This window comes from Musca autumnalis, unplaced genomic scaffold, assembly GCF_047663935.1.
Source record: "Musca autumnalis isolate F117 unplaced genomic scaffold, ASM4766393v1 scaffold_2, whole genome shotgun sequence".
In the NCBI taxonomy this organism is placed as follows: Eukaryota; Metazoa; Arthropoda; class Insecta; order Diptera; family Muscidae; genus Musca; species Musca autumnalis.
Window position 1 is genome coordinate 35,189,461 of NW_027411755.1, and position 22,085 is coordinate 35,211,545.

At 34.0% G+C, this 22,085-nt stretch overlaps 2 protein-coding genes across 3 annotated transcripts in view; both read right to left on the reverse strand.

The window, feature by feature from the left end:
* The window catches only part of stai (stathmin), a 517,066-nt gene that overhangs the window by 198,002 nt on the left and 296,979 nt on the right, over positions 1–22,085 (reverse strand). The window lies entirely within an intron of this gene.
* LOC141392708 (uncharacterized) lies at positions 2,755–3,703 on the reverse strand. Its single transcript, XM_073965592.1, has 2 exons — positions 3,566–3,703; positions 2,755–3,503 (listed from the first exon to the last, which is right to left on the reverse strand). The coding sequence occupies exons 1-2, from the start codon at positions 3,614–3,616 to the stop codon at positions 2,823–2,825; spliced, it is 732 nt and encodes a 243-aa protein (XP_073821693.1). The 5' UTR covers positions 3,617–3,703; the 3' UTR covers positions 2,755–2,822.

A 22,085-nucleotide genomic window follows, 5' to 3' on the forward strand; every position in this document is an offset into this window, starting at 1 on the left:
AACTATTTTTTAAAAAATCCACGAGATTGGATAGTGGCTCAAACTATTTTTTAAAAAATCCACGAGATTGGATAGTGGCTCAAACTATTTAAAGGAAAAAAAAACCAAGAGCTTGGATAGTCTTAAAATATTTTTTAAAAAATCCACGAGCTTGGATAGAGTCTTAAAATATTTTTTAAAAAATTCACGAGCTTGGATAGAGGTTCAAAATATTTGTTTAAAAAAATCCACGAGCTTGACTAGAGGTTCAAAATATTTTTTAAAAAATCCACGAGGTTGGATAGAGGTTCAAAATATTTTTTAAAAAATCCATGAGCTTGGATAGAACCCCAAAATATTTTTTAAAAATCCACGAGCTTGGATAGAACCCCAAAATATTTTTTAAAAATCCACGAGCTTGGATAAAGACTCAGAATATTTTTTAAAAAATCCACGAGTTTGGATAGAGGCTCAAACTAATTTTTAAAAAATCCACGAGTTTGGATAGAGGCTCAAACTAATTTTTAAAAAATCCACGAGCTTGTATAGAATCTTAAAATATTTTTTAAAAATCCACGAGTTTGGATAGAGGCTTAAAATATTTTTTAAAAAATCCACGAGCTTGAATAGAGGCTTAAAATATTTTTTAAAAAATCCACGAGCTTGTATAGATCTTTAAAATATTTTTTAAAAAATCCACGAGCTTGTATAATTTAAAATATTTTTTAAAAAATCCACGAGGTTGTATAGATCTTTAAAATATTTTTTAAAAAATATACGAGCTTGTATATATCTTTAAAATATTTTTTAAAAAATCCACGAGCTTGGACGTAGGCTCAAAATATTTTTTTAAAAAATTCACGAGCTTGGATGTAGGCTCAAAATATTTTTTAAAAAATTCGCGTGCTTGGATGTAGGCTCAAAATATTTTTTAAAAAATCCACGAGCTTGGATGTAGGCTCAAAATATTTTTTAAAAAATTCACGAGCTTAGAAAGTGGCTTAGAATATTTTTAAAAAACCACGAGCTTGGACAGAGGCCCAAAAAGTTTTTTAAAAAATCCACGCATTTGGGTAGAAGCTCCAAATATTTTTTAAAAAAAATCCACAAGGTTGGATAGGCGCTCAAAATATTTTTTAAAAAATCCACACATTTGGGTAGAAGCTCCAAAAATTTAAAAAAAATCCACAAGGTTGGATAGACGCTGAAAATATTTTTTAAAAAATTCACGAGCTTGGATAGGCTCAAAATTTTTTTTTTAAAAATCCACGAGCTTTGAAAAAGGCTCAAAATATTTTTTAAAAAATTCATGAGCGTGGATAGTGTCTCAAAATATTTTTTTAAAATCCACGAGTTTGGATAGAGGCTCAAAATATTTTTCAAAAAAATCCACGAGTTTGAATAGAGGCTCAAAATATTTTTAAAAAAATCCACGAGCTTGGATAGAGGTTCAAAATATGTTTTAAAAATCCAGAAGATTGTATAGAGGATCAAAATATTTTTTAAAAAATTCACAAAATATTTGTTTAAAAAATCCACGAGGCTTGGATAGAGTCTCAAAATATTTTTTAAAAATCCACGAGTTTGGATAGAGGCTTAAAATGTTTTTTAAAGAATCCACGAGGCTTGGATAGAGTCTCAAAATATTTTTTTAAAATATGCACGAGCTGGGTAGAGGCTCTAAATATTTTTGTAAAAAAATCCACGAGCTTGGATAGAGGCTTATAATACTTTTTTAAAAATCCACGAGCTTGGATAGGCTTAAAATGTTTTTTAAAGAATCTACAGGCTTAAATAGAGGCTCAACATATTTAAAAAAATCCACAGGCTTAAATAGAGGCTCAACATATTACAAAAAAATCCACAGGCTTAAATAGAGGCTCAACATATTACAAACAGATCCACGAGCTTGGATTGAGTCTGAAAATATTTTTTAAAAAATCCACGAGATTGGATTGAGTCTGAAAATATTTTTAAAAAATCCACGAGTTTGGATTGAGTCTGAAAATATTTTTTAAAAAATCCACGAGCTTGGATTGAGTCTGAAAATATTTTTTAAAAAATCCACGAGCTTGGATAGAGTCTTAAAATATTTTTTTAAAAAATCCATGAGCTTGGATAGAGTCTTAAAATATTTTTTAAAAAATACACGAGCTTGGATAGAGTCTGAAAATATTGTTTAAAAAATCCACGAGCTGGATAGAGTCTTAAAATATTCTTTATAGATAGAGTCTTAAAATATTCTTTAAAAAATCCCCGAGCTTGGATAGAGTCTTAAAATATTCTTTAAAAAATCCCCGAGCTTGGATAGAGTCTTAAAATATTTTTTAAAAAATCCACGAGCTTGGATAGAGTCTTAAAATATGTTTTAAAAAATCCACGAGCTTGGATAGAGTCTTAAAATATTTTTTAAAAAATCCACGAGCTTGGATAGAGTCTTAAAATATGTTTTAAAAAATCCACGAGCTTGGATAGAGTCTTAAAATATTTTTTAAAAAATCCACGAGCTTGGATAGAGTCTTAAAATATTTTTTAAAAAATCCACGAGCTTGGATAGAGGGTCAAAATATTTTAAAAAAATCCACGAGCTTGGATAGAGGCTCAACATGTTTTTAAACAATCCACGAGCTTGGATAGAGGCTCAAAATATTTGTTTAAAAAAATCCAAGAGCTTGGTTAGAAAATAATTTATAAAAAATAATTTATAAAAAATATACGAGTGTGGATTGAGCCTCAAAATAATTTCTAAAAAATTCAAGAGCTTGGATAGAGTCTAATCACAGTTTATTTTTTTTCCCTATTTAAAATTTGTTCAACATCTTATATAAAATTTTAATATTTATTTATATACCATTGCTATAGCGAATTTTACATTTGCTCTCTACCAAAGGCCTCTCATCGGGAAAGAGGCCCATAAATTCAATAACCAATATTTCCTTGCGTACATAAATTGTTTCTTTTGTAAACTTTTCATGCCATTGGATAATATCAGCATTTTCATCTTCTTCAGCTTCATTCAAATTGTTAATAAATTCCTTAACTTTCTCCTCCAATTGTACAAAGAATTTTTCGAAGTAATTACGATTAACTTCACGTAATTCTAATATTAAATTGGTATATTTTGAAGTCCATCCATATTGTAAATGATCATCATTCAGAGACTGAAATATTGAACGTATCTTATCGTTGTTGTATTTTAAACTTTTTTGTTTTTGGCAATTTCCAGGATCTGTTTTTAGGGCTCTCAGCAAAATAATGCAGTTGTCTACGGCTTCTTCAAATTCTCCAAAAATCTTGGAGTTTTGTAAATATTGATCTTCTTCGGACCAGCGCCTTAAGGCCTGAACATAGTCGTTTATTTTGGTAATAGCTTCCTGGGGCCATATGGTTTTCCGCAGATTATCGTAGGCAAATTCCAATACCTTGAAACGTTTGGTTTCTTTTAGTTTTTCTTCTGTCGTTGGAGAAACATCTATGGTGGGGCCTACCTCTTCAAACGATTCCAAAGGTACTGCATAGGTGGTCTATAAAAGGGCATATATTAAGGATTGAGGCTGATTGGAATAAAATCCGCAATCTCTCTTACCTTTATAGCTACAAATACGACTAGCAGTAATATAATATTGCAGCCTTTCATGGTGAAAAGGTATATTTCGCTTTACTTTGTATTGGGGTTTTGAGCTAATCTTGAGATTCCGACTGCTGCCTAGCACTTGAAATTGCTTTAATTTATATATTTTAATCGCTTAGGTTGTAGCATCTGTTTCTTATCAACACATTTTACGTATTATTTTGCATTTCGTATCAGAGATGGCCCGTCAAAAACTGAGACGTACCTTGGACGTGTAGCGTCCACGATGTATTAAAAAATTAAAAAAAAAAAAATATTTTTTAAAAGTAGAAGATTTATTTTAAAATATTTTTTTTTAAAAAAATTTACGATTTTTTAAATTTTTTTAATCCTCGATTTTTTAATTCTTTTTTAAATCCACGATTTTTTAAAAATATTTTTTAAATCCACGATTTTTTAAAAATAATTTTTTTTAAATCCACGATTTTTTAAAAATAATTTTTTTTAAATCCACGATTTTTTAAATTCTTTTTTTTTAAATCCACGATTTTTAAATTGTTTTTTTTTAAATCCACGATTTTTTAAATTCTTTTTTTTAATCCACTATTTTTGAATTTTTTTTAAAAATCCACGATTTATTAAAAAAGATTTTTAAAAATCCACGATTTATTAAAAAAGATTTTTAAAAAATCCACGACTTATAAAAAACTATTTTTTTAATTTATTAAATAATATTTTTAAAAAATATTATTAAAAAATGTTTTTTTTTTAAATCCACGATTCATTAATTTTATTTTTTTTTTCATTATACGATTTATTAAAATTTATTTTTGTTTCAATCCACGATTTATTAAAAATGTTTTATTTAAAAAACCCACTATTTTTTTAAATCCACGATTTATTAAAAATAGTTTTTTTTAAACACATGATTTTTTAAAAAAATATTTTTTAAAAAAAATCCAGGATTTTTAAAAAATATTTTTTAAAAAAAATCCAGGATTTTAAAAAAATATTTTTTTTAAAAAAAATCCATGATTTTAAAAAATAGGTTTTAAAAAAATCCACGATTTATTAAAAAATATTTTCTTAAAAATCCACGATTTAATAAAATATATTATTTTAAAAAATACACGATTTATAATTTTTTTTTTAAATCCACGATTTATTAAAAAATATTTTATTTATTTTTTTATTAAAATTTATTTATTTTTTTATTAAAAAATAATTTTTTAATATACGATTTATTATAAAAAATATTTCTTTAAAAAATCCGCGATTTATAAAAAAATATTGTTTAGCCCATCTCTGTCCCTTCCGTTATCACTTTAAATGCCAATTTTATTTCATCTTTCCCAGAATTGACTTCTCCGCTCTGTTATCGCTTAGCATTGATGATTAATATGTTGAGTTCCGACAACACTTCAGAGAATTTTAATTTTTGAAGGAAATTCCAATATTTTATTAAATGAAAAAAAATAATGCGAGTATATGTCACCCTAATGACCTTAGCTTAGGTGTCCGACTAATTTATAGCACATACATAAATACATTCAAATTCCCATTAGATTAGGCATTTGTTTTTTTAATTTGTTTAATAACCAGTAGACCACAATCAGCCGGGTTTGCTGACGGCCAAATACCATCAGCGGATGCCGCCACACAATTACATGAATATAAATTAAAACAATTTCAATTAAATTAAAACTATTTAGTCACACAGAATCTCAAGATTATTGCATCAAAATCTGGAAATTGTGAAAAATAAAAAAGTTTAAAATACAACCACGATAAGATACGTTCAATATTTAAGACTCTGAATGATGATAATAATAAACAATATGAATGGACTTCAAAATATGCCAGTTTAATATTACAATTACGTGAAATTAATCGTAACCATTTCGAATACTTTGTACAATATTATTTTTTAAATCCACGAACTTAGAGCCTCAAAATATTTTGTAAAAAAATTAGTTGAGCCTCAAAATATTTTTTTAATCCACGAGCTGGGATAGAGCCTCAAAATATTTTTTTAAAAAAATCCACGTGCAAGGACAGATCCTCAAACATATTTTTTAAAAATTCCAAGAGCTTGGATAGGACCTCAAAATATATTTTAAAAAACCCCAAGCTCCTGGATTTTTTAACAATTATTTTAAGGCTCTATGCAATTCGTGGATATTAAAAAAATATTTGTAGGTCCTATTTAAACTCGTGAATTTTTTAAAAATATGTTTAGGGCTCCATCCAAGTCGTGGATATTTTAAAAAAATATGTTGAGGTCCTATTTAAGCTCGTGGATTTTTTAAAAATATTTTTGAGTCTCCATCCAAGTCGTCAATATTTAAAAAAAATATGTTGAGGTCCTATTTAAGCTCGTAGACTTTTTAAAAATATTTTTTAGGCTCCATCCAAATCGTGGATATTTTAAAAAAATATGTTGAGGTCTTATTTAAGGCCAATTCCAAGCTTGTGGATTTTTAAAAAATATTTTAAGGCTCTTCCCAAGCTCGTGGATTTTGAAAAAATATTTTGATTTGGATTTTTAAAAAATATTTTGAGGCTCTATCCAAATCCAACTTCGAGGATTTAAAAAAATTATTTTGAGGCTCTATCCAAACTCGTGGATTTTTAAAAAATATTTTGAGGCTCTATACAAATCCAACTTCGAGGATTTAAAAAAATTATTTTGAGGCTCTATCCAAACTCGTGGATTTTTAAAAAATATTTTGAGGCTCTATCCAAATCCAACTTCGAGGATTTAAAAAAATTATTTTGAGGCTCTATCCAAACTCGTGGATTTTTAAAAAATATTTGAGGCTCTATCCAAGCTCTTGGATTTAAAAAAAAAAATATTTTGAGGCTCTATCCAAACTCGTGGAATTTTTAAAATATATGTTGATTTGGATTTTTAAAAACTATTTTGAGGCTCTATCCAAACTCGTGGATGTTTAAAAACTATTTTGAGGCTCTATCCAAGATCTTGGATTTTTAAAAACTATTTTGAGGCTCTATCCAAACTCGTGGATGTTTAAAAACTATTTTGAGGCTCTATCCAAACACGTGGATTATTAAAATATATTTTGAGGCTTTATCCAAGCTCGTGGATTATTAAAATATATTTTGAGGCTTATCCAAGCTCGTGGATTTTTGAAACAAATATTTTAAGGCTCTATCCAAGCTCGTGGATTTTTAAAAAATATTATAAGGCTCTATCCAAGCTCGTGGATTTTTAAAAAATATTTTAAGGCTTTTTCCAAGCTCGTGGATTTTTAAAAAATATTTTAAGGCTTTTTCCAAGCTCGTGGATTTTTAAAAAATATTTTAAGGCAATATCCAAGCTCGTGGTTTATTAAAAAAAAATATTTTGAGGCTCTATCCAAGCTCGTGGATTTTTAAAAAATATTTTGAGCATCTATCCAAGCTCGTGGATTTTTAAAAAATATTTTGAGCATCTATCCAAGCTCGTGGATTTTTAAAAAATATTTTGAGCATCTATCCAAGCTCGTGGATTTTTAAAAAATATTTTGAGGCTCTATCCAAGCTCGTGGATTATTAAAAACATATTTTGAGGCTCTATCCTAGCTCGTGGATTTTTAAAAAATATTTTGAGCATCTATCCTAGCTCGTGGATTTTTAAAAAATATTTTGAGGCACTATTCAAGCTTGTGGATTTTTAAAAAAATATTTTAAGGCTCTATCCAAGCTCGTGGATTTTTAAAAAAATATTTTAAGGCTCTATCCAAGCTCGTGGATTTTTAAAAAAATATTTTGAAGCTCTATCCAAGCTCGTGGATTTTTAAAAAGATATTTTAAGGCTCTATCCAAGCTCGTGGATTTTTAAAAAAATATTTTAAGGCTCTATCCAAGCTCGTGGATTTTTAAAAAATATTTTGAGCATCTATCCAAGCTCGTGGATTTTTAAAAAATATTTTGAGCATCTATCCAAGCTCGTGGATTTTTAAAAAATATTTTGAGCATCTATCCAAGCTCGTGGATTTTTAAAAAATATTTTGAGCATCTATCCAAGCTCGTGGTTTTTAAAAAAATATTTTGAGCATCTATCCAAGCTCGTGGTTTTTAAAAAAATATTTTGAGCATCTATCCAAGCTCGTGGATTAAAAAAAAAACGTTTTGAAGCTCGTGGATTTTTAAAAAATATTTCGGGACTCTATGCAAGCTCGTGGATTTAAAAAAAATGTTTTGGGGCTCTATGCAAGCTCGTGGATTTTTAAAAAATATTTCGGGGCTCTATGCAAGCTCGTGGATTTAAAAAAAATGTTTTGGGGCTCTATGCAAGCTCGTGGATTTTTAAAAAATATTTCGGGGCTCTATGCAAGCTCGTGGATTAAAAAAAAAAATATTTTGGGGCTCTATGCAAGCATCTATCCAAGCTCGTGGATTTTTAAAAAATATCCAAGCTCGTGGATTTTTAAAAAATATTTTGAGCATCCATCCAAGCTCGTGGATTTTTAAAAAATATTTTGAGCATCTATCCAAGCTCGTGGATTTTTAAAAAATATTTTGAGCATCTATCCAAGCTCGTGGATTTTTAAAAAATATTTTGGGCATCTATCCAAGCTCGTGGATTTTTAAAAAATATTTTGAGCATCTATCCAAGCTCGTGGATTTTTAAAAAATATTTTGAGCATCTATCCAAGCTCGTGGATTTTTAAAAAATATTTTGAGCATCTATCCAAGCTCGTGGATTTTTAAAAAATATTTTGAGCATCTATCCAAGCTCGTGGATTTTTAAAAAATATTTTGAGCATCTATCCAAGCTCGTGGATTTTTAAAAAATATTTTGAGCATCTATCCAAGCTCGTGGATTTTTAAAAAATATTTTGAGCATCTATCCAAGCTCGTGGATTTTTAAAAAATATTTTGAGCATCTATCCAAGCTCGTGGATTTTTAAAAAATATTTTGAGCATCTATCCAAGCTCGTGGATTTTTAAAAAATATTTTGAGCATCTATCCAAGCTCGTGGATTTTTAAAAAAATATTTTGAGCATCTATCCAAGCTCGTGGATTTTTAAAAAATATTTTGAGCATCTATCCAAGCTCGTGGATTTTTAAAAAATATTTTGAGCATCTATCCAAGCTCGTGGATTTTTAAAAAATATTTTGAGCATCTATCCAAGCTCGTGGATTTTTAAAAAATATTTTGAGCATCTATCCAAGCTCGTGGATTTTTAAAAAATATTTTGAGCATCTATCCAAGCTCGTGGATTTTTAAAAAATATTTTGAGCATCTATCCAAGCTCGTGGATTTTTAAAAAATATTTTGAGCATCTATCCAAGCTCGTGGATTTTTAAAAAATATTTTGAGCATCTATCCAAGCTCGTGGATTTTTAAAAAATATTTTGAGCATCTATCCAAGCTCGTGGATTTTTAAAAAATATTTTGAGCATCTATCCAAGCTCGTGGATTTTTAAAAAATATTTTGAGCATCTATCCAAGCTCGTGGATTTTTAAAAAATATTTTGAGCATCTATCCAAGCTCGTGGATTTTTAAAAAAATATTTTGAGCATCTATCCAAGCTCGTGGATTTTTAAAAAATATTTTGAGCATCTATCCAAGCTCGTGGATTTTTAAAAAATATTTTGAGCATCTATCCAAGCTCGTGGATTTTTAAAAAATATTTTGAGCATCTATCCAAGCTCGTGGATTTTTAAAAAATATTTTGAGCATCTATCCAAGCTCGTGGATTTTTAAAAAATATTTTGAGCATCTATCCAAGCTCGTGGATTTTTAAAAAATATTTTGAGCATCTATCCAAGCTCGTGGATTTTTAAAAAATATTTTGAGCATCTATCCAAGCTCGTGGATTTTTAAAAAATATTTTGAGCATCTATCCAAGCTCGTGGATTTTTAAAAAATATTTTGAGCATCTATCCAAGCTCGTGGATTTTTAAAAAAAATATTTTGAGCATCTATCCAAGCTCGTGGATTTTTAAAAAAATATTTCGAGCATCTATCCAAGCTCGTGGATTTTTAAAAAAATATTTTGAGCATCTATCCAAGCTCGTGGATTTTTAAAAAAATATTTTGAGCATCTATCCAAGCTCGTGGATTTTTAAAAAAATATTTTGAGCATCTATCCAAGCTCGTGGATTTTTAAAAAATATTTTGAGCATCTATCCAAGCTCGTGGATTTTTAAAAAATATTTTGAGCATCTATCCAAGCTCGTGGATTTTTAAAAAATATTTTGAGCATCTATCCAAGCTCGTGGATTTTTAAAAAATATTTTGAGCATCTATCCAAGCTCGTGGATTTTTAAAAAATATTTTGAGCATCTATCCAAGCTCGTGGATTTTTAAAAAATATTTTGAGCATCTATCCAAGCTCGTGGATTTTTAAAAAATATTTTGAGCATCTATCCAAGCTCGTGGATTTTTAAAAAATATTTTGAGCATCTATCCAAGCTCGTGGATTTTTAAAAAATATTTTGAGCATCTATCCAAGCTCGTGGATTTTTAAAAAATATTTTGAGCATCTATCCAAGCTCGTGGATTTTTAAAAAATATTTTGAGCATCTATCCAAGCTCGTGGATTTTTAAAAAATATTTTGAGCATCTATCCAAGCTCGTGGATTTTTAAAAAATATTTTGAGCATCTATCCAAGCTCGTGGATTTTTAAAAAATATTTTGAGCATCTATCCAAGCTCGTGGATTTTTAAAAAATATTTTGAGCATCTATCCAAGCTCGTGGATTTTTAAAAAATATTTTGAGCATCTATCCAAGCTCGTGGATTTTTAAAAAATATTTTGAGCATCTATCCAAGCTCGTGGATTTTTAAAAAATATTTTGAGCATCTATCCAAGCTCGTGGATTTTTAAAAAATATTTTGAGCATCTATCCAAGCTCGTGGATTTTTAAAAAATATTTTGAGCATCTATCCAAGCTCGTGGATTTTTAAAAAATATTTTGAGCATCTATCCAAGCTCGTGGATTTTTAAAAAATATTTTGAGCATCTATCCAAGCTCGTGGATTTTTAAAAAATATTTTGAGCATCTATCCAAGCTCGTGGATTTTTAAAAAATATTTTGAGCATCTATCCAAGCTCGTGGATTTTTAAAAAATATTTTGAGCATCTATCCAAGCTCGTGGATTTTTAAAAAATATTTTGAGCATCTATCCAAGCTCGTGGATTTTTAAAAAATATTTTGAGCATCTATCCAAGCTCGTGGATTTTTAAAAAATATTTTGAGCATCTATCCAAGCTCGTGGATTTTTAAAAAATATTTTGAGCATCTATCCAAGCTCGTGGATTTTTAAAAAATATTTTGAGCATCTATCCAAGCTCGTGGATTTTTAAAAAATATTTTGAGCATCTATCCAAGCTCGTGGATTTTTAAAAAATATTTTGAGCATCTATCCAAGCTCGTGGATTTTTAAAAAATATTTTGAGCATCTATCCAAGCTCGTGGATTTTTAAAAAATATTTTGAGCATCTATCCAAGCTCGTGGATTTTTAAAAAATATTTTGAGCATCTATCCAAGCTCGTGGATTTTTAAAAAATATTTTGAGGCTCTATCCAAGCTCGTGGATTATTAAAAAAAAAATTTTGAGCCTCTATCCAAGCTCGTGGATTATTAAAAACATATTTTGAGGCTCTATTTTAGTTTGTGGATCTTTTATAAATTATTTTGATGCTCTATTGTAGTTTGTGGATCTTTTAAAAATTATTTTGATGCTCTATTTTAACTTTTAGAGTTTTAAAAATATATTTTGAGGCTCTATCCATGCTCGAGCATTTTTAAAAAAATATTTTGAGGCTCTATCCAAGCTCGTGGATTTTTAAAAACTATTTTAAGGCTCGTGGATTTTTAAAAAAATATTTTAAGGCTCTCTCCAAGCTCGTGGACTTAAAAAAAAATATGTTCAGGCTCTATCCAAGCTCGTGAATTATTAAAAAAAAATATGTTGAGGCTCTATCCAAGCTCGTGGATTTTAAAAAAATGTATTTTGAGGCTCTATCCAAGCTCGAGGATTTTTAAAAAAAATATTTTGAGGCTCTATCCGAGCTCGAGGATTTTTAAAAAAAATATTTTGAGGCTCTATCCAAACTCGAGGATTTTTAAAAAAATATTTTGAGGCTCTATCCAAGAATTTTTGAAAAATATTTTGCAGCTCGTGGATTTTTAAAAAATATATGGAGGTTCCTCCCTAGCTCGTGGATATTTAAAAAATATTTTGAGGTTCTATCCAAGCTCCTGGATTTTTAAAAAAATATTTTGAGGTTCTATTTAAGCCCGTGGATTTTAAAAAATATTTTGAGGCTCTAATTTAGCTTGTGGATTTTTAAAAAAGATTTTGAGGCTCTAATTTAGAGTGTGGATTTTTTAAAAAATGTTTTGGAGCTCGTGGATATTTAAAAAATATTTTGAGGCTTGCTTTCGACATATCGCTCATTTAATCAAAGAGTGGCATAACTCAAAAAATGCGTTTTCTGAGTTAGCAATTTGTATTTTTTCTACGACTTCTACTTTATCTTGTGTCAAATTTGCATGCTGATATCTCTGAAACTCGACGAGTTACAGCTCATTTACTACGAGTTACCAATAATTCAACACACAAGTTTTTCGAGGTTATGAAGCACTAAAACATTTCAAATCATGATTGATCTTGCACAGAAATTTAGCACTGATATCTAGCTAGCTGTCTGCAAAATATGGTCCATGTAGTGCTTTTAGTTTTTGCGTAATAATCTTTTTAAGTTGGGAAGTCAAATTTCAATCGCCAACTTAAAACGCGTTTTTCTCGAAACTTGATTTTTTGAAATGTGTCACTCTTTGAGTAAATGAGCGATATGTATTTTAAAAGTATGCCTTTGTGAGGACGCACATATCCCATTGAGAGATATTTATGCAATAGGTTAAATGTTAATAACCGAATAACTGCACCTTTGGGAGCACCATGGCAATCGTAGTTTTTTTTTATAATGAAGTGGGGGTATGAGGTGTTAATACCCAACCGGTAGCTATGGTGACGAATATTTCATGTTGTTATTGTAGCTAATAGAAAATTATTTAGAGGTAAATTATAACTGTTACACAATAGTTTTAAGTGCGAAGAGAGGGAGAGCAGGTATTTACAGCTATAGTGGAGCCAACATACATCAATATGACATCCTTGTATATCCTCTTAAAAGCATGAATAAATTTTTCTACACACACTCTTACTCACACATGATGAGTAATTCAAGCAAGTGTTAGTGGCAACCGGTAAAGTCAGTGGCAACCGGTTGGGGCCAGTTTCAGAACAAAGGCGGTCGGTCTATCAAAGAGGAACCAGAAGAAAGTCCTTTTAACGATAAAATTCAAAAACAGATAAAACAACAAAAATAGAAGGGAGAAGAAGAGGTTAAGGCGATTCATAGAATTGAAAGACACAAAACTATGATAAGAAAGCAATAACAAGGAAAAGAAGTTGGGAAAACGACCACCTGAATGTATGAGTAATATTATTGTGGCAAAGGAAATGAAAGAAAGACAAAAACTGCATTAAAACGTGTTGAAAAGTTGTGAGGAAATTGAGAGTAAGATATGAGAGAGGGAGAGAGAGGCGAAATATAACAAAACTAACGATGACACTGCCGATTTTAGGAGACGAAAACTATATCTCTGATTAAGAATCTCATTTTGCAAGAGATATTTAATATCTCAGAGAACTACAAAAAGCCATAAAATTCGAGAGAGAACTTCCCCCATAATACGATGAGTTGAGTTAAGGAAGCTGAATGACGTTATGTGTTTTGTTTTTTTGCACGACAAAAGCATTGCGGCGCCATCGTCTATCAGACATCTGACTGAAAATAGACATGTAGAATTTATTTCTCTCTTCCTCTCAATTTTTGTTAAATCATTCTCTCTCCCTCTCTCTTGTTTTTATAATTTTTATATTTTTGCTGAAAATGCACACCGATGAATCACTGTTCAAATCCTTGTTGTGCCACGAGGAGTTCGTATCTGTGTAAGATGGTGTGGTATTGAAGAGCTTATGTTGGTATTAGTGTGCGTGTGCCGCCTTAACTGTTATATTACTTTGGCTGCTATATGGCGGCTGCTGGCTGCTTGGTTGGTCGGTTGGTTAAACATTTTCATAGGTTTTAGTATATACTAAAGTTGTAGAATTTGTAGCTATTTTTAACGACTATAGCAATTGTCTATAGTATTTTGAGCAGGAATTATGCCGACAATATTAACAATAAAGGGTGTTCAGGGTATTGGGATGATGAAAGGCGAAGACTATAATAGCGTATGGTTTACACCAGAAGCAGTTGTTCCGGTTATAATCATTGGTAATGCAGTAGCGAAATAATAAGTCATATAATAAGTCAAATAATAAGTCAGTCGGGAGCGAAACTTGATGATTGTTCCTCGAATCGATTCTGTACCCATGGCAAAGTCCGGGACTTATTTTAATCTCCCTTTACTCTCATGTGGATACTGGTGTCCTCATGGTGTCACCTGATGAACTGCCTTTAATACCATAAGATCGAGATCGGCAGGACCGAACTTTTTATACCCTCCACCATAGTCTATGATGAAATTAAATGGTATAAATTGAATAATTAATTTTCTTTTCCTCTCCACAATTTTAGACGGAGAAGTTTTTCGATCAGGATATTCAAATACCTAAATTAGTTCAGAAAATGTACTTGAAAATGTCTTCAATACCAAACCTTTGTTGAACATTTTTGATAGAGAAGTTTCTTAACTGGAGGAACCTCAAACCTTAAATTATGGATAGTTCAGACAACAATTTTATATAAAACCCTCCAAAGACCGTAAATCGGCTAGTGGCTATACCAAAACTTGTACCTATGTTGACAACTATTGACGGATAAGTTTTATGACCACTAGGAACCTCAAATTTCAAATGTCCCAATCGGGTAGAATCTTCCGATTTTAGGTTTTTTGAGGATTTTAGCTACATTTTTTGATCGAACTACCTGTTATTTGACATTTGAGGTTCCCAGTAGCCATAGTCCATCTTCGAACTTGACCTGCCTATGTAAAAATACACTAGGGTGCAAAAATGGCTAGATCGGCTCAGAATATTATACTGATCAGGAATATATACTTTATAGAAACACCTATTCCGCCGGAAAAAGAGTGTAATTTAAAACGTACAGAAGCCAGAATGAAATCCGAAAATGATACCAAAGGGGTGACACATCAAACTGATGATGGCTATGGAACATCCATATCCTCCTGTAGAGTAGTGGATGGTAATCTGCTTGCAAATACAGACAGCGTGCGTTTTGGTCAAAACTTTTCATCTCGAAATATTTTACCAACATTAGATAAAGTTTGAAAATAGGCCATATCAGTTCACCCCACGGATCTACAGCATCGGGTACCTTTCATAGAAAGTCCTTGCCTCGGATTGCCTTGGTCTCCGAGTTAAGATCGAGTGGATATAATGAGTCAGAAGTATATCATGGTTACAGTGGTGCAGGAAACCAAACTCAACAACAACAGCATTCTACATTGCAAAACATAACCAAGAGATGGTTATGCAATTACATCAACGGCAGGCAGCCATATGTAGAATTCAGAGGCAAGAAGTCGAAGAGCCGTAAACTTAAAATGGGTGTTCCACAGGGCGGTGTCATCTCGCCCCTGCTCTTCAACTTTTATCTATCCAAATTCCCTACTCCTCCAGCAGGCATAAAACTAACAACGTATGCGGATGGTTGCACCATACTTGACACTGGAGAGAAAGTCGATGAACTTGAGGACCGCATCAACTGCTACATCGCCACAGAAACTTCTTTCCTCAAGGGAAGAAATTTAGAGCTCTCACCACATAAATCCTCTGCAACCCTCATCACTTCATGGACTAAAGAGGTGAAGCGGCAATTAAACCATGCATCAGTCCTGAAGTCCAAAGTCCAGAAGCGGAATAAGGTGCTCAAAGCCATCTCGGGCACTACGTGGGGCAAAGATAAGGAGATGCTTCTAGATAATTATAAAGCAGTTAGCAGATCGGTCCTTAACTATGCTGCACCCGTATGGACTTCCTTCATTAGCGACACCCTATGGAATCGGTTGCAGACAACATAAAATAATGCCCTGCTAATCTCTACCGGATGTGTCCAGATGACGAGTGTGGATCATCTGCAACATAACGTGTTGCTCTCTCGACATTTCATGCTGGCATGGCATCTGCCCACGCATCCCAACCACCATATCGTGGTTCAGGATTCACCCCCTAGACACATCCGGAAGGACATTAAGAGGTACATCCCAGACATCCAGGATGTCATTCCATCTGACTTCGACCGACGGTCAATGGCTGCATCACTTAAACTGCTTCATACTCAGGCAGTCCAAAAAGCCGTAGACGACTATGATCCAAATCGCGTCCTTAACTTTCAACCACCAGCGATCGCAGAGGTCGAGCGGTCCTTTCCCAGGAGAACCAAAACCATCTTAGCACAGCTCAGATCAGGCTGGTCAACCATTCTCAATTCCTACCAGGCTAGAATTATGACAGGAGTTAAAGATATTTGCCCTCATTGCAGACAACGACCGCACGACACGAAACATGTATTTGCATGCCCATCACAGCCTACAGACCTACGCCCCATAGATCTGTGGTTAAAACCTGTAGAAGTGGCTAATTTCCTACAGCTCCCAACCTAATCCCGACAGCGCAATCCCACTCACGTCCCAACTCACAATCACAAACATCCACACACATAACAATCAATCCATCCTTACACATAAACACCTTCCACACAGTACCGGCCCACGTACTAATTCAATTCCTATCAACATCTTATGGATCATTTCAGGGAAAACGAGGCAGCCAAACTGTTACAGCAACAACAACAGCTTACAGCATTATGATGGGTACAATGTTCTGAGGAAGGAACGCTTCGGAAGTGGGGGTTGGAGACTAACTTTCCTATTGCACAAGTATTTTCAATACAGGCCTACCCTGCTTAAACCTAATTCTAATGACCCATACATGCAGGGTATCTTTAAAGAATGGAACTGCCGATGTAGAGTTGCTAACCCTATACATCCCGCCGATAAATAGCTATTCTCCAGGTTATAGGTCCAACATCAGACCGCATTTGAAAGTTCATAACTGAATACTCTTATGGGACTTTAGTGTTCTGCATGAGTTATGGCATTTGGTTCTCGACAATGGGTGTAGCTCCTGCACGGCCCATTAGAATGTCCATTCCAGAAATAGAGGAGAGTATCACAGTTCGCCAGATATAACCATATTGTCACGTGGTCTGACAAATGATATTAACAAAAAGAACGTTCCGAGAAATCATCACTGCTGCAGCCACTGCTAGTCGAATATCCGAAGTAAGACCAAATTTCCACAGAAGAGACCGAGGGTTTAACAAATCATGAGCAGTGACCCCAGAGTCCGGAAGCTGACATTGGAAGTAAACAGATTGGTCGATGAGCATAAGCGGAACAAGTGGCTTGATTATCTGAAGAGTTGCAACATTGGAGACGGAATACGTGAAATGTGGGCAACGGTTAATTAACTTTCGAAGCCTGGAAAGAAGAAAGATAGTCTGAAGAGGTGTGCAATTTATTTTAATCGACAATTTGCCGAACACTCCGGGGTTAATAGTGCGAAGACAAGAGGGCAACGTCACATTAGATTTCTTCCTGCCGAGGTGGTAGCACCACCACAATTCACAATGAATGATGTTGCGAAGTTCATCGTTAACACTAAGTGATGCAAAAGCGTTGGGCCCTGATAGAGTCTTCATGGTAATGCTGAAACAGCTGGATGTGCACGGAGTCGAGTTTCACGGTGCTCTTGAAACAACTTTAAATGGAAGGTGCTTACACCTGGAAAGTTTTTACGGTTTCTGAAACTACAATGTTCATGAGAAATGTTAGATGAAAAAATAAAAAAACAAAAAAAAAAAAAAAAATCGCCGGAGCGCTTTTTAAATAAATCGAGATTCAAGTTGACATTTTTTGGGGGGTTTTTTAGGTTTTCACGATTTTGCTTGGAAACCGCGAGACCTATGTAAATGGGCCTAAAGAAAGTGTTGTAGCAGTAAAAATTTTCCACATGATTGACCTTTATGATATTTTCGTAAATTTTACCGTTATTGACATATATAAGTTCAAATTAGGACAATGCATTGACTGTATCGCTTCCTTATAAAACAATGTCATACATGGTGTGCCTTAACTAACTTTAAGTGAAAACCGCTAACACCTTGGAAGTTTTTGTGGATTTTGAAACAGCAATGTTTATAGATGAAAAAAATCCAAAAACAAGACAAGATCGCTGGAGGGATTTTTAAATAAATCGCGGTCAAAATTGAAATTTTTAGGTTTATTTTGGGTTTTTTAGGTTTTCACAATTCGCTTGAAAACGTTAAGTATTATCGCAATGTGACTTGAGAAAATCTTATAGCTGTGAAAATTCTCTACAAGATTGGTTTTCGTAATTTTTCCCTAGGTTGTACCATTTTTGAGATGTATAAGTTTAAGTTGGGAAATTGCTGTCATGATATCGTTTTATAAGGAGACGATACAGCCAATGCATTGTTCCAATTTGAACTTCCATTTCTCAATAACGGTAAAACCTACGAAAAAATCATAAAGGTCAATCTTGTAGAGAATTTTCATAGCTACAATATTTTCTTTAGTCCCATTTCGATAGAATTTGCGGTTTCCAAGCAAAATCGTGAAAACCTAAAAACCCCTAAAATGTCAACTTGAATCGCGATTTATTTAAAAAGCGCTCCGGCGATTTTTTGTTTTTTTGATTTTTTCTCATCTATGAAATATGAAATAGCCTCCATGAAAAATAGCTATCCAGTTGCCAATCATCAGCATGAGTTCCGTAAGTACCGCAATACGACAACAGCACCATCTCAACACATATTAGTTGTGGAATCAACCAGAACAAGCCGTGCGATAGAACAGAGTAAAGGGGCGCTCGACTCACAAGAAGACTTTGATAGTGTCAAGCATACCACCATGTTTGAAGACACCGAGCAGACTACCATCTAGCCAAGTAGATAAAGAAACCGTGTTTGTTACATATAACGCGAGAGCTCAGTTTGTGGTAAGCTAATATAAATGCAATGCGATGGGAAAATATTAAAACCTGTCCCAATGCTGGAACAAGGTGAATCTTCGTGATCTAGAAAGAGAAGTCCAATGTTGCAAGAGAGAACCCGTAGATTAGCGAGCCTATCAACCAGGTTTGAATAACATTCACGTGGATACAGTTTCAGATGCCATAAACTATTTTCATGTGCATGCGGTCCTCGAAGTAAATCCCCCACCTATCGCAGCTGAGGAGCGTTAGCTGCCACGGCAAGTGTGAGTAGTTTTGGATTAGCCGAGCATGAGAATACATCGCAGCAAATATACCGATGCCTTAGTCATTATGTAACCCATTACAAAGTAATGGAAAAAGGTAAAACTTCTTACTTCAGTAATTACTAAGAAATGAGTACGGTGGCACAGAGCGTGTGTATCCGACTACAAATGATAGGGTTGTGTGTTCAACGCTCACCGTCGACACGTGAACCTTAACGTTCGTGCGCATAGCTCAGTTTGTATGGCTACAAATCAGAAGTTCAGAAGCTCATGATCAAATCCAGCAGAGAGCGAGAAAATAAAATAAAAATATGATGTGCTTTGAAATTGAAAACCAATTTCACCTGAACTTTTCTACAAATATAATTTTTTATCTTATTTTTTCAACTTCTAGTGGCCTCAGATTAACTAGTTATTCTAGTGGTTACAGAATAACTAGTAAATCAGTGCGACATGCCCTTGTAAAGGTTTTCTAAGTAGTTACGACTACCAAAAAGTACTATAAAAACCCATTATTTTTTAAAGATTTTATTTGCTCGGTACTGTGATATGAGTTATGTGGTTGCTTGCTGTGCCAGATCATATCCCAGGGTGGGTGTTTCCAACTTCGTCGTAGTCGGAGTATCGTTCCGCAACAAAGTCAAAGCTTTTTGAGTACAATAACCGTCTGGTGCTAGGGGACTTCCATGATCATCACGTGCTTTGGCATTCCGTCTCAGCCAATAACCAAATGGGTACCGTGTTGGCGGAGAAAATTTATAGCTCCACATTTTGCCCTTTGAACGAAGAAGGTCCTTCGAGGATAAGAAGAGATTGCCATAACTTGCCGGACATAACCATTGTGGCACCCGGTCTTATAAATTACGTGTCCTGGCATCCAGCCATTTCCCTTTTTCCGTTAAGATACTATCCAACTTTATACCCTCTAATCGCAGTACCTTTCGGAACAATTGGAAAACTGATTACCAACTACCGCTTCAGATATCTGCCAAATTCCTCAGATATTCGGGTAGCTGAGAGAAATGTAGTAAACTACCCGAAATTAGACCAAATTTGCCAGTCTCGTCCCCTCTGACTAGCAAGCAAATGAGCGTAATCAGCTTGCCTCAGACAAGTCCGGGAGCACAAGCACCGGAAGTAATTCACCAGTAATGCGGTTAACTCACTCTCGAATTCAGGTAATAATTACGACAAACTCTGCAAGAATGTCATCAGATGCTAATCTTAACGGCCGATTAGCCATTTAGCCTTTTGGCAAACATTCTATAGACATTATGGGAAGCTGAGTGCCACCTGCCCAACATCAGTATCATTTCAGGAAAATGCACAGTACCACGATATGTGCGGAGGCCATTCGTATGTGGAATTCACGTATAAGAAGCTCCCTGAGGGATGATATCTTCGGAACTGTATAACCTCCACCTTTTTGAAATTCCACACCCTCCATAAGGCATTGATTTCGTAATGTATGCGGATGATGGTACGACCAGTGATGTTTTAAATATCTACATAGCTGAGTTAGTACAGTTTTTTCAACTGAGGAATATAAAAATATCCGTCACACCGTTTACCACTTGGCGGCTAAAATGAGGCTACCCCTTAACATATTGCTCAATGTTTTTGTCTGATATCTACCGAAGTTATTGAGTAGTAACGTTCGATAGCATGTTTATGTCGTCCGCGAAAGCCACCGCTATTTGCAACAAGACTAAAAGTAGAACCAAGGTCCTCAATCCGATGGCCATCAATGCTTGAGGCGCTGACAAAAAAATCTTTTAAACTTTTGTAAAACAATAGGGCTGTGGTATGCTATGCGGCTCCAATGTTGTATGCAGCTGTTAGCAGAATGCCGCCCTGTTAGGACTAAACAGGGTGCCTCCTTATGACACCAGAGGACCTCCTTTATGAGGAAGCAAAAATTCTACCGATTCATTAGTTCAAAAATATGTTGTCGATGTAGTAGTGCCTTCTTGCGTGTTTCCATGAGCATAGCTTCCAGAATCTTGTGGATGGGCTTTGTCCACCCAGGCACGCCAGGATTGATTTTTGTGATCTAGACAAAGAGGTATGTAGTTATTAACGGGAATTTGAAGGTAAACGTGACTATCAGGCTTGAATTGTATTCTCACTGATGCAGATAAATACGTTGGTAGTTCATTCACACCATGTCGTCGTACACCGACCCATCGTATAACCTCCACCCACCGCAGGAAAAATTGCTACTACAACATCAACAACTGATACGCACGATACCTTACAAATTCAGTAACCGATTTAGGCAAAAATTACAATCGTAATATTTTTTACTCCATTATTCGGGGAACCTTTAACCCCTATTGGACACGTCCCCAGGTGGCGGATAGTGGGAATCCTTTTCCAGATATGAGTGGTAAGATGCAAATCAAATACGTCACGTGGACCAACAGAAAGCAGCGTCTCAACTCCAGGAGGAGTGGCTGAAACTAGACAGAAAACTATAACCCGTTCACAAGGCCTCGGGAAACCACGTCAATATCGGACACCTCCAACTTGGGGTAACACCTCACAAAAGTTTAAAATTTTCACTAAACTTCCGCTTAAGACCTGTTCGAGGATCCTACGGTGACCAACTAGGAGGGTCATAGGAGTTCAGTGATTAAACCTAAAAACTCAAGCAAGCAAGAACGGCCAGGCCGAACTTGTTATACCTTCCACCACGAGTTGTACTGAAGTTAGGAAGAATACTGAATACCAAATTTCAGCAATTTCGGTAAAACAATGTAGCTAACCTTCAAAATACCGAAATTCAGGAGGCACCGTTCCATGGGGGGAATTTATAGAAGAAAGTTTTTATACTCAAAGAAGACTAACTGTCAAATTTCCGATATTTCGGTTAGATAATGTGGCTAAAACCTTCAAAATACAGAAAATCAAGAGGTACGCTCCTATGGGGGATGCAGGAAGATGTGGACCCATACTGATAATTCTCTTCTGGAATATTTTATTACTCCATGGAAGACCAAAAAACAAATTTCAGTCTTTCGGAGGGATATTGACGTCACAAAATCGGGAGGTGCCGCTTATGGGGGCTATATCGAAAAGTGGAACTATACCGACGAATTTCAGTCGGAAAGGTTTTTACCTCCAACGTAGACTACCGTGGTGCAATGGTATGCACGCCCGCCTTGCACGCAGAAGGTCGGGGGTTCGATTC